Genomic DNA, 13,443 nt, shown 5'->3' on the forward strand with positions numbered 1-13,443 from the left:
CGGCGCGGTGGCCGCCCCGGTCGGGCGGGGAGGCGGGGAGGTGGCCACTGGCTCCGCCCCGCTCCCCTCTGACCCGGTGTCTAGTCTCTCCGTCTTCCTGTTCCAAACCACGTGGACGCGTCGGGGCTGCGGGAGGCAGCCCAGCCGCCGCCGTCGGTGTCGCCGCCACCACCACCGCCGGGGTCACGGGTCCCGCGTCTGTCCGAAGTCGCCGCACTCGGGCTGCTCACGTCTCTGCGGAGGGCGCGCACATGGCGACTCAGGCGAACTCCCTCAGCTACGCGGGGTGCAACTTCTTGCGCCAGCGTCTGGTCCTGTCTACCCTGAGCGGGCGCCCCGTCAAAATCCGAAAGATTCGGGCCAGAGACGACAACCCGGGCCTCCGAGGTAACTTGGTGTGAGCGGCTCGCGGCGTGGGCGCGGGGGCTGAGGGGAGACCGCGCTGATGCCCTGGGGGCCCGCGCGGCGTTGGCTGGGGGCTCGGCGTCCTGCGAGCGCGTCGGGGAGGGCAGGTGGCGCGTCGCCTCTAAAGCTGAAGGCGCAAGAATGGTGGGGGAGGCGGGGTCGGCGCCCGAGGGGAGCGCTCAGCTGCACGCTGCGCTCCGCGTCTACGGGGCACTGGTAGTAAACAGCTGCACGTTTTCCAGCTTTACGTGTAGCAACAAATCCCTGGCGTCGCCCCCTCGCTTCCCTTCAGTCCCTCTTGCCCTCGCCATAAACCTCTCAAAGGAGAAAAACAGTTTGTTGGACCAAAATATGGTGAATGAGCCGAGGGAGAGACATTGGGAGAGAAAAGTACCTCAGGTTGGTTCTCTGCCCTGTCTCAAAGGAGGTCTCAGAAGCAGCTGCCCCCTTGGACACCGGCTGTTCCTGTCGCCATGATTTCTCGGCTGCCCTCACACTTGTCCTTGGGTGTGGATAAAGAAATTTTTAAAATTCTGTTTATTTTCAGCCGTGACTGTGATTGATGTGCGCAGGACAAGAGCTTTGAGATAGATTTTTAACAGTCATGGGCCTAATTGCCTTGACTTTAGAAAAAAGGTTGGTGACAAGCGCTAAACTACAGGCTTCCAGGCTCACTTCTTGCTCTACAATGGTAGGTTAAAAAAAAAGGCCCATTTAAACCCACATCTCATTAAATGGCGCCGGTTTTCACCTGGCCTTGGTTTACACCTGGCCCCCTGGAATGAGATACATGCATTTAAAAGCTTCTGACTGGTGGTTATCCCAAGTTGGGCGAGTCAGTAGTCAGGTGAAAAAGGAAAAACCTGTCTGTAAATTGAAAGCGAGTGTTTGTAGTTGGTCCTGGAAGCTTCCTGGGTGGTGCTGATGTGTTTCATTTTGCACTGGCTCTTGTTTTATCTGTCTAAATGCATTTTTTGGATAGTTAGATCTCTGCCTCTATTGGGTGGTGATTGGTTGCACATGAAGGGCAAAGATGCCAGGCTGTTGATGGAGATAGAAGGTTAGGAAGGAAAGAACCAGAATATCCCAGGTACAGTGGTAAAAAACCTAGTGATAGTAGGAAAAACTTGTGTTGGTGGTTCCTGTCCTCTCTCTACTGCTCAAAAACACTGAGAAAGTTAAGGAGAGACCACAAATGGTTTATGGCACGACTTTTCCTTCAACAACTATTCCACTTAGTTTGGCCCTTGGGCAAAGTGTTTGCTTGATTGCTCTGTGGCATTCTCAGCCAGCTCTCCATCCACTTTACCTTCAGGTTAGCTCAGTGAACTTGCCACTGGCTGGATATGGTAAGAAGATGGGCTTCTACTTTGTATACATACTAGGCATAACTTTTTTTTTTTTTTTTAAGAGAAATGGAAGTATAGCCTGGAAATCTGGGCTCTCTAAAATAAATCTAATTCTATTTAGAATTTTTCTCTTGACAGGTGGCCTCCAATTTAATATTTAATGTTCCAAAGTATGCTTCTCCTTCTCCTCCTCCATTGTATGTGAGCATCTCTTCAAAGCATCTCACACATATGAGCTCTCATTTCTTCCAGGAACAGGGCTTGGCCACTTGGTACTTTCTTGAAAGGGTGTCAGACGCTGATACCTGAGGGAGGTAGAACTGGTTGGCAGGTGTGCTGGTATTTTACGGGGACTGTTACTTTAGAGCATTATTTGCCTTACCTCGTTCATATACCAGGGGAAGAAAGAGACTCCTAATTATGTGTACATCCTTGTGCTGGCTTCAGGGCCTCAGAAACTTTGTAGATGTTTGTCTGCTTAATTTCTTTCTTTTTTTTTTTTTTGAGACAGAGTCTTACTCCGTCTCCTAGGTTGGAGTGCAGTGGTGCGATCTCAGCTCACTGGAACCTCCACCTCCTGGGTTCAATCAATTCTCCTGTCTCAGCCTCCTGTGTAGCTGGGATTACAGGTGCCTGCCACCATGCCCAGCTAATTTTTAGTAGAGTGTTTTTAGTAGAGATTAGGTTTCACCATGTTGGCCAGGCTGGTATCAAACTGCTGACCTCAGGTGATCCACCTGCCTTGGCCTCCCAAAGTGCTAGGATTACAGGTGTAAGCCACTGCACCTGGCCTGTCTGCTTAATTTCTTACAGAGGGAACTGATAGATATGCATTTGCAGATATACATGTATATGTGTATATGTATATGTGTACATGTAAGTGTATATACATATACGTACACACATAAATAGATGTAGTCCCTGACACGTGATTTCTGGTCATAGTCAAGGGAGTCCTTGGTAGCTTGATTGAAGATACAGCCGAAAGGCTGTGTTGCCTCTCATCTGTCCCTTTCTGCCTTTTCCTGACTCAAATTCTCAGAGTTGGGAAAAACTCAGAGCATATCCAATAAAATCTTTAGCTCTAATGCAAGAATCACATCTCTTAAAGGTGCTTGCTTAAGCATCCCTCATGGTGTGGGCTTTGGAGGGTAGGGGTGGTATGGGAGGCTTTCGGCCTCAGGAACATTTATTTAGAAAGTGTTTATTGAGCCCCAGTATGTGCAAGGCTTTGTATGGGAGCGTGTAATATATGTGAGAAGCTGCTTGCCCCTGCTCTCATGAAGCTTGTCATCTAAGTAGGATGTTACTAAGTTTGAGTAACTTGAAATAGGAAGGACTGAGTATTGTACAGGGGCTCAGTGGAGTTCAGAGCAGAGACTTCCCTGAAAGTTACAAAGGAAGGCAGGTTTTCTGGATCTGATCTGGACAGGTAGGATTGAGATGGTGGCTGCGGAAATAATTGTTTGCAAAATAAACAGTTTTTTTTTTTTTTAAAGAAATTTTATTTTAGAATCGGGGGTACATGTGCATGTTTGTTACATGGATATATTGCCAACTGGTGGGGATTGGGCTTCTAGTGTACCCATTATCCAAATAGTGAACATTGTACCCAATAGGTAATTTTTCAACCTCCCTCAATCTTCCTCCTTTTTGAGTCCCCACTGTTTGTTATTTCCATGTTTATGTCCATGTGTATCCATCGTTCACCTCCCATTTATAAGTAAGAACATGCAGTATTTGATTTTCTGTTTCTGAATTAGTTCTCTTGGGATAATGGCCTCTAACTCCGTGTTGCTGCAAAAGACATTATTTCATTCTTTTTTTCTTTTTTTTTGAGACAGGGTCTCACTCTGTCATGAGTGCAGTGGTGTGATCATGGCTCACTGTAGCCTCAACCTCTTGGGCTCAGATGATCCTCTGACCTTAGCTTCCTGAGTAGCTGGGACTACAGATGTGTACCATAGCATCTGGTTGATTTTTAAAATGTTTTTCGTAGAGATGGGGTCTTGTTTATGTTGCCCAGGCTGCTCTTGAACTCCTGGACTCAAGCAGTCCACCTGCCTCAGCCTCCCAAAGTGCTGGGATTACAGGCATGAATCACCATGCCCAGCCTGATTTCATTCTTTTTTTATGACTGTGTAGTATTCCGTAGTGTATATATACCACATTTTTTTTATCCAGTCAACCATTGGTGGACACTTAGGTTAGTTCCATCACTTTGGTATTGTGAATAGTGCTGCAATAAACATACAAGTACAGGTGTCTTCTTTGTATAATGATGTCTTTTCCTCTGGGTAGATACCCAGTAGTGGAATTGCTGGGTCATATGGTAGTTCTATTTTTAGTTCTTTAAGAAATCTCCATATGAGAGAAACAGTTTTTAAGTCAAAAAGTTCTTTATTTTCTTTATTTTACTGAGGTAAAATCCTTAATTTGTCATGGTCATAATACTTGGCAATTAAGAGCTTGGGCTCAGTATTGGACCTTGGTTTGAGTACGAGTTCTGCCTTTTGCTATTAGCTCTTGGTCCTTGGGCAAATTCTTTTAACTATTCTCTTCTGAGCCTCAGCTTTTTCACCTGTAAAGTGGGGCCAGTACTACTGACCTTACAAGGTTATTGTGAGGACTAAATGAATTAATACTTCAAAGTGTACTGAACAGTGCCTGGCACATAGGAAGAATAAATGTTAGCTGATTTTATTATTAACTTGAACCCACTTGAACCCACTGGGTATAGGTCTGCTCCCTGGCATGCCAAATCCATTCCTGCTTCTATATGGAAATTTTTCAGATATTTGAAGAGAATTATGCCTTCTGTAAAGTTCTCTTCTTAGGTGGTTGTTTCCATGTATTTGTATGTTATATGTAAAGCACAGTAGTTTTCAACCAGGGGCACTTTTGTTCAGTAGGGGACATCTGGGAGCATTTGGAGACATTTTTGGTTGTCACAGCTTGGCAGAGGGGTATGCGACTGGCCTCTAGTGGTCAGAATCCAAGGATGCTGCTAAATATCCTACAGGACAGCCCCCTACAACAAAGAATTATTGCATTCAAAATGTCAGTAGCGCTGATGTAGGAAAACCCTGGCCTACTTGACATTAGTTATTAAGCCTTTTCTTTTCCATGTGTCCCTAGTGATTAGGAATAGCAGCATGTGACACAAAGAAGACTACACAAGGATTTAGAAACAAACGAGACACAGGTCAAACTCTGACTTCAGGCAAATGAGTGAATCTCTTAAAACTGTGCCCTTCCATTGCAAAGGGGTTGTAAATACTGAAAAGAATCTGAACCCCAAAGAAGGATGGTCCCGGGATGGTGGTTATAATTGTCCAGCCACATGTATAATTTATGCTTCAGTTTTGAGGAACATGAACAATTACGTTTATCTCATTGTACTCTTCCTTTCATTGAAGAGGAAGTAAATATTTTTTTCTTGTTGCTGCTGTTTTACTCAAGGTAAAAAAGCCAACACGTAGTTAGGTAAGATAGTTTGTGAAGGCGAATGTGTACTGAAGGACAGAGCTGGAAAGAGAATGTGGCCAGCTCCTGCCTGAAGGGCCTGTTCTCTCTCATTTCACAGCGTGATGGACCTGGGTGTTCCTCATCAGTATTATAAAGCAGCTGTCCAAAGTGTCTCTATCTCTGGATTTCATGAGGGCTGTGTCTTGCAGGGTTCAGTTTAACAGTCTCTGTATAGTGTGAGGTCTAAATGGAAGAGAATCCCACCAGAATAATTGTTTAAAGTTGAAATAGCAGAAATAATGGACTTGAACAAGAGCAGTGGTATAGGAGTTAGGAGACAGCACTGCTACTACCTAGGATCCTGAGCAGGTCACGGAACTGAGCCTTAATGCCTTCCCCTGTGAAACAGAGGAGTTACTTTGTCCCATAGGGGAGTGCTCCGTATGGCTTAAGCAGATAAGATTCTGAAAAAGAAGAGCTAAGTGGAGTTTTAATCAAAAGGGTCCTTTAAAATGTGTTAAGGAAGCATGCCACAAAGAGGTCCTTTGAAAGGTCAAACATGTTTTGGTAAACCAATGCATTGTTCTGGGGATAAATCTGTCTGTTCCCAAATTGGATCTTTTAAAAGGAGGATGTGCCTATATTTTATTTCAGCCTAGTTTGGGACCCAGAATTCTTGATGGACAACTGGTTTTGGGGCGTGGCAGATAACTGTGCTACTAACTGTAGATTGAATATGTCCTGTTAATAAGGAACGTACCCTTTTGTGCCTCTTATGACAAAGTGTGCTTCCAGGAGATGATTTTTGACTGCCCAAAATAAGACTTCTTTTTTTTTTTTTTTTTGAAAGACAAATGCCAAGAATCCTAATGACCAATTTTCAGATACGGTGTTGTTTGGAAGCTGTTATATAAATGCCTTTTCTTTTCTTTACTTTTCTTTCTCTCTCCCCCTCCCTCCCTCCCTCTCTTCTTCCCCCTTCCCCCACTCCCCCTCTCTCTCCCTTTCCCCATCTGTCCCTCCCTCCCTCCCCTTCCTCTCCTTCCTCTTTTTCTCCCTTCCTCCCTCTCTTTCTCTTTCTCTTTTTTTCTTTTTCTTTTTCTTAGAGATGGGGGTCTCACTATGTTGATCAGACTGATCTCAAACTATTGGCGTCCAGTGATCCTTCTGCCTCCCTGTCCCAAAGTGCTGAGATTACAGGCATGAGCCACAGTGCCTGGCCATAAGAGCTACTTCAGATGGAACTATCTACCATCTTTTTAAAAAAACCAAACTTTTTATTTTGAGATAATTGTAGATTCACATGCTGTTATAATAAATAATGCAGAAAGATCCTGACTGTACTTTATCCAGTTTCCCCCAATGGTGATAGATGGAAAAATTATAGTACAATGTTAGAACTAGGATATTGACATTGATACAGTGAGATACAGAACATTTCTATCACTCCAGGGATTCTTCATGTTTGTTGCTCTTTTGTAGCCACACCCAGTTTCCTCCTTCCGCCACTTCTTCCTTAACCCTTGTCAGTCTCTAATCTGTTCTTTAATTTCCGTAATTTTGTCATTTGAAGACTGTTCCATAAATGGAATCTTATAGTATGTAACCTTTGGATTGGTTTTTTCTTTTTTCTTAAATTTTATATTATAAATTTAAAAAGTTTTTTAAAAAGAAAAAAAAAACTTGAAGGGCCTTGAATGAGTCCTGTATTTTTATTTTTTGTCACTATCTCCCTCCTTGGATGTGGTAGCCATTTCTCAGGCTCTCACTCCGGAATCAAACTCTGATTCCCTGTCACCCATGGTCACCATGGTAGGCATGGTGACTATCATCAAAAGTTGATATGGCAGACGTTCAAATGGGTTGTTGCTGCCACATGGGGATGTGTGATTAGCCTGAGGTTATCTAGAGTCACTATAAGGATTGACTTTTTTACAGGCAGCATGATTTTCTGGAGATTATCTAAGATGTTTTTATCAAGTTTGTTCCCTTTTGTTGCTGAGTAGTATTTCATGGTATGAAAATATAGCAAGTCTTTTTACTTACCTGTTGAAAAACATCTGGGTTGTTTCCAGTTTTTGGCTATGTCGAATAACGCTGCTATAAAAATTCGTGCAAAGGATTTTTTTTTCTTTTTATTATTATTATTATTATTTAATGGTGTCTAGCTCTGTTACCCAGGCTGGAGTGCAGGGGCGCGATCTTGGTTCACTGCACCCTCCCCCTCCCGGGTTCAGGCGATTCTCCTGCCTCAGCCTCCCAAGTAGCTGGGATTACAAGCACCCACCACCATGTCCAGCTAATTTTTGTATTTTTAGTAGAGATGGGGTTTTGGCATGTTGGTCAGACCGATCTTGAACTCCTGACCTCAGGTGATCGACCCATCTCAGCCTCCCAAAGTGCTGGGATTATAAGTGTGCACCACCATGCCTTGCCAGGTTTTTAAATTTTTTTATGTGAACATAGTCTTCCTTTCTCTGGAATAAATGCCCAGGAGTGCTCTTGCAGGGTTGTATCCTAGTTGCATGTTTAGTTTTTTTAAGATATTGCTGCCCTGTTTTCCAGTGTGGATGTACTTTTTTTTTTTTTTTTTTGAGATGGAATCTTACTCTGTCTTCCAGACTGGAATGCAGTGACGTGATCTTGGCTCACTGCAACCTCTGCCTCCCGGGTTCAAGCGACTCTTCTGCCTCAGCCTCCTGAGCAACTGGGATTACAAGTGTGCACCAACACACCCGGCTAATTTTTTTTATTTTTGGTAGAGACCGGGTTTCACTGTGTCGGCCAGGCTGTTCTCAAACTCCTGACCTCAAGTGATCTTCCTGGCTCGGCCTCCTGAAGTGCTGGGATTACAGGTGTGAGCCACCACACTGGCCTGGGTGTACCATTTTATATTCGTATCTGTAGTGTATGAGGGATTCAGTTTCTCTGCATCCTTACTTGCATTTGGTGTTTTCACTACTTTTATTCATTCTGATAGGTATGTAGTGATGCCCCAGGGTGGTCTTAATTTGCATATTACAAATGACTAATGATGTCTTCATTGAAACATCTTTCTGAGTCTTTTGTCCATTTCTAATAGGATTCTTTGTACTAACTGTTTTGTTTTGTTTTGTTTTTTGAGATAGGGTCTTGCTTTCTCATCTAGGCTTGAGTACAGTGACACGATCATGGCTCATTTCTGCCTGAGCTTCCTGGGCGTAAGCAATTCTCGCTATATTGCCCAGGCTGGTCTTGAACTTGTGACCTCAAGCCATCTTTCTGCCTCACCTTCCCAAGGTGTAATTCCTAAGGTATTACAGGTGTGAACCACTGTGCCTGGCCTCTACTGTTGCTTTTGAGAGCACTTTATATATGCTGGTCCTTTGGCAGATTTGTGGTTTGTTTATATTTTCTCCCATTGTGTAGCTTGTCTTTTTATTATCTTATGGTTTGCAGAGGAAAATATTTTAATTTTAATGATGTAAAATTTATCATTTTTTTCTTTTGTGGCAGTGCTTTCGGTGTTAAGTCTAAGAACTCTTTGCCTAGCTTTAGGTACGAGAGTTGGGTTGAGATTCTTTTTTTTTTTTTGCCTATGGGGAGCCAGTTGCCCAAGCATCATTTGTTGAAATGGCCATCTTTTTTTCATTTAATTGCTTTTGTGCCTTTGTACAAAATCAGTTTAGCATTTTTGTGTGGATCTCTTTCTGGGTTCTCCATTTTGTTCCATTGATTTATATGTCTGTCTCTTGCCAATACCACACAGTCTTTTTTTTTTTTTGAGATGGAGTCTTGCTCTGTTGCCGCTGGAGTGCAGTGGTGTGATCTTGGCTCACTGCAGCCTCTGCCTCCCAGGTTCAAGTGATTCTCCTGTCTCAGCCTCCCGAGCAGCTGGGATTATAGGCGTGCGCCACCACACCTGGCTATTTTTTTTTTTTTTTTTGTTTGTATTTACGTAGAGACGGGGTTTCACTGTGTTGGCCAGGCTGGTCTCAAACTTCTGAGCTCAAGTAATCCACTCGCCTTGGGCTGTCAAAGTGCTGGGATTACAGGTGTGAGCCACCGCTCCCGGCCAGTATATCACACAGTCTTGATTACTTACTGTAGCCATATAATGAGTCTTGAAGTTGGTTAGACTGATTCCTCCCAGTTTATTTTTCAAAATCATTTTAGTTATTCCAGTTCCTTTGCCTTTCAATATAAATTTTAGAATAATCTTATCTAATATACAAAAAAGCTTTCCAATATTTTGACAAGAACTATATTATACCTGTATGTCCATTTGGGGATAATTGTCGTCTTTATTATGTTGAGGTGTTAATCCATGAACGTGATCTGTCTCTCTACTTACTTAAATCTGTTTCTTTTCCCTAGATGAAATATTATGGGTTTATTTAAAACATAATTCTCATCTTGCGATGAAAAATGTTTATTTGTTCACAAAATGTTCATTTTTCAATGTTTACAAAATGTTTTTTTTTTTTACTATGTAATTTACAAATATACAGAAGTAGTTTACTTAAATTTATATTATGTATTTATTAAGGCAGGTAACTACATAGAAAAAAAATTTTTTCTTTTTTTTTTTTTGGAGATGGAGTCTCGCTCTGTCGCCCAGGCTGGAGTGCAGTGGCCGGATCTCAGCTCACTGCAAGCTCTGCCTCCCGGGTTTACGCCATTCTCCTGCCTCAGTCTCCCGAGTAGCTGGGACTACAGGCGCCCACCACCTCGTCCGGCTAGTTTTTTGTATTTTTTTTTTTTTTTTTTTTTGTAGTAGATACGGGGTTTCACCGTGTTAGCCAGGATAGTCTGGATCTCCTGACCTCGTGATCCGCCCGTCCCGGCCTCCCAAAGTGCTGGGATTACAGGCTTGAGCCACGGCGCCCAGCCAATTTTTTCTGTCTTAAGCATACTTGGGAATAAACCATTTGACAAATTGTTGCACATCTGAAACCACAGTGCATAACAAACTTCAAAAAATGGTAAGTTTTTTTTTTTTTTTTTTTAAGACGGAGTCTTGCTCTGTCGCCCAGACTGGAGTGCAGTGGCGCGATCTTGGCTCACTGCAAGCTCTGCCTCCTGGGTTCACGCCATTCTCCTGCCTCAGCCTCCAGAGTAGCTGGGACTACAGGCGCCGGCCACCACGCCCAGCTAATTTTTTGTATTTTTAGTAGAGACGGGGTTTCACTGTGTTAGCCAGGATGGTCTCAATCTCCTGACCTCGTGATCCACCTGCCTCAGCCTCCCAAAGTGTTGGGATTATAGGCGTGAGCCACCACGCCTGGCTGTTTTGTTTTTTTAAGACAGGGTCTTGCTCTTTTGCACAGGCTGGGGTGCAGAGGTGTGACCTTAGCCCACTGCAACCTTGAATTCCTGGGCTCAAGCAATCCTCCTGCCTCAGCCTCCTGAGTAGCCAGGACTATAGTTGTGTACCACCACACTTGGGTATTTTTCTTTCTTTCTTTTTTTTTTTTTTTTTTCAGAGGCAGGGTTCACTGTTTTGTCCAGGCTGATCTAGGAACTCCTGGGCTCAAGCAGTCCCCATGTGTTGAGGGGGGACTTTAGTCCCCCAAAGTGTTAGGATTACAGGTGTTGAGCCACTACATCTGACCAAAATGTTAAAGACATAAACAAGACTTATTTACCTTACTTAGGTCATAAATGTAGATCAGAAGACAAAAGTAGATTTTCCTTGTCAAAGTATGCAGCGTTTCAGAACTTTGGCTTCCTTGTTTAGTGCTTTTAGAACCAAGACTCACCAAGCACCATTATTTAGGATATTAACACACATTTTCTGTATCTGAATTTCTTCTTCTAACATCATAATAATGATTTTTAGAAGGCAAAGAGAATACAAGGTGATCTTCATGCTTATATTGTATTAAGACACATTCGAGGGAATTCTAGTCTTCCCTCCCCTCAACTTGGGGATTTCATTTATGCCCTTATATCCACAACTTCCAGTCACCTGCTTGGTGTTTTCAAAATCCAGGAATATTCAAGTTGGATTTAGAGTTGGAGTGATAGTAGATCCAATCACAGATCCCACCTGTTCTTTGATTTTTATCTTTTGGATTCCTTAGTTTTCTTGATTATTCACTCACAAGTTGACTCAGTTCAGCACCTGACCATGATTGTAGTGCTTCCCAGGTCGACTCTTTGTCTCACTGGGGAGACAGTGTGAAAGGTTACAAAAAAAAAAGCTACTGAATTCTCTTCTGGCGGTGTGAGTCATATCCACTGTTTGTGATTTAAAAGTGCTTCATGTGGAAGGCCAGGCGGTCTGACCCGGAAAATGCAGGGTTGCACTTCTGGCACTCGAACGGGCTGTTCTCTGTGTGTTGGCGATAGTGACTGGTCAGTTCATCTGAGAGGACAGATTTCCACTCATGGCCATCTCAGGTCCAGTGGTAAGGTTTCTCATCTGTGTAGGTTTGCAGGTGTTTCTTGAGGCGAGAGCTCAAGTTCTGGGGAACTCAGAGTCTTTATTTCTTTTGTTGCTGTTATATAGTTTTCAGCGTACAAGTCCAGTACATGTTTTGTTAGAATTGTTTGTAAATATGTTGTGGTTTTTTTGGAGCAATTGTAAATGGTGTATCATATTTTAAATTTTAGTTTCTGTGTTCATTATTAGTATATAGAAATACCATTCGGGTTTGTGTATGTGTGTGTGTGTATGTTTGTCTGGTATCTTCCAGCATTGCTGAATTTATTTAGGAGGTTTTTTTCCCCTTGTCATTTCCTTGGAATTTATTTTCTATGTAGCTGGTCATGTTTTCTACAAATAGTAACAGTTTGATTTCTTCATTTTTGATATGTATGCCTTTTATTTTCTTCTGCCTTATTGTACTGGCTAGAATTTCTAGCACCATGTTAAGTAAAATGGGTGGGAGGGAACATCCTTGCCTGGTTCCCTATCTTAGGGGGAAAGCATCCCCTTAAGTATGTTAGCTATATATTTTATGTAGATTTTTAAAAGTCAAGTTGAGAAAGTCATCTTTTATTACAAATTTTCTAAGTGTTTTTTTTAAAACAATGAATGAATGTTGTATTTTGTCCAATGCTTTTTCTGCACCAATTGATGTGAGCATGTGATTTTTCTTCTTCAGCCTATAAATATGGTGTATTGTCTTGATTGATATTTAAATATTGAACCAGCCCTGCATTCCTGGAATAGATTCTACTTGAGATATATATATATATATATATCTCACATATATGGAAGAAATGCTCTAGTAAAATAGGGATAGAGAGGGATTACTTTCTTTCAATGTGTTCATGAGGACTAGTTTTGAAGAGTTCAGATATAAAGTATATTTTCTTTTCTTGTTAGGTGGAGTGCTCTATAAATGTTGGTTAGATCCTATTGGTTCATAGGGTGCTGAGTTCTTCTTTGTCCTTGCTGATTTTTCTGTCTAGTTCTGTTGATTATTGAGAAAGGGGTCTCTGACAGTAATTGTGGATTTGTCTCTCTTGTTCATTTCTATCAATTTTTCTTTGCATATTTTACAGCTTTGTTTGATACATTTAGGATTGCTACATCCTCTTAGTGCTACATTGACTCTTATATAATGTGTCACTCTGTCTCTAGTATTTTTTAATTTTTTATTATTATTTTTTAAGACCGGGTCTCTCTTTCATAAACCAGGCTGGAGTGCAATGGTGCGATCTCACCTCATTGCCACCTCCACCTCCTGGGCTCAAGTGATCCTCCTGTTTCAGCTCCCCAAGTAGCTGGGACTACAGGCCACTACGCCTGGCTAATTTTTGTGTTTTTTATAGGGACAGGTTTTCGCCATGTTACCCAGGCTGGTCTCTGAACTCCTGAGCTCAAGTGATCCACCTGCCTTTGCCTCCCAGTGTGCTGGGATTATAGGCGTGAGCCACTGTCTACTGGTTTTTTAGGGTGGAAGAAATGCTGTAGTAAAATAGGGATAGAGAGGGATTACTTTCTTCCAATGTGTTCATGAGGACTAGTTTTGAAGAGCTCAGATGTAAATAAGAAACTTGAAAGGCAGTAAAAACAGCATAAGTTAGAGAATTAGGTTGCCCTTGATTGTGAAAATTATCACAATCAAGGGCAACCTAGATTTTCATATAAGCAAAGCATGATATCTAGAAAAATTTGAAGATGCAGGAGAAAGAAGTTTTTGGTTTCATTTTTATATCATAAAAGTAATACATATTTGTTTGGGGGAGCAACTCTTAATGATTCAAAATTGAAAGTAATCTGTGCAGG

At 42.3% G+C, this 13,443-nt stretch overlaps 1 protein-coding gene across 1 annotated transcript in view; it reads left to right on the forward strand.

Moving 5' to 3' along the window:
- The window catches only part of RCL1 (RNA terminal phosphate cyclase like 1), a 64,921-nt gene continuing 51,478 nt past the window's right edge, over positions 1-13,443 (forward strand). Inside the window, exon 1 of the mRNA XM_010389082.2 lies at positions 1-387. Within this exon, the coding sequence (XP_010387384.1) occupies positions 252-387 (136 nt within the window). The 5' untranslated portion in view covers positions 1-251. The remainder of the gene's footprint in view (positions 388-13,443) is intronic.

This window comes from Rhinopithecus roxellana, chromosome 16 (genome assembly GCF_007565055.1).
Source record: "Rhinopithecus roxellana isolate Shanxi Qingling chromosome 16, ASM756505v1, whole genome shotgun sequence".
NCBI lineage: Eukaryota > Metazoa > Chordata > Mammalia > Primates > Cercopithecidae > Rhinopithecus > Rhinopithecus roxellana.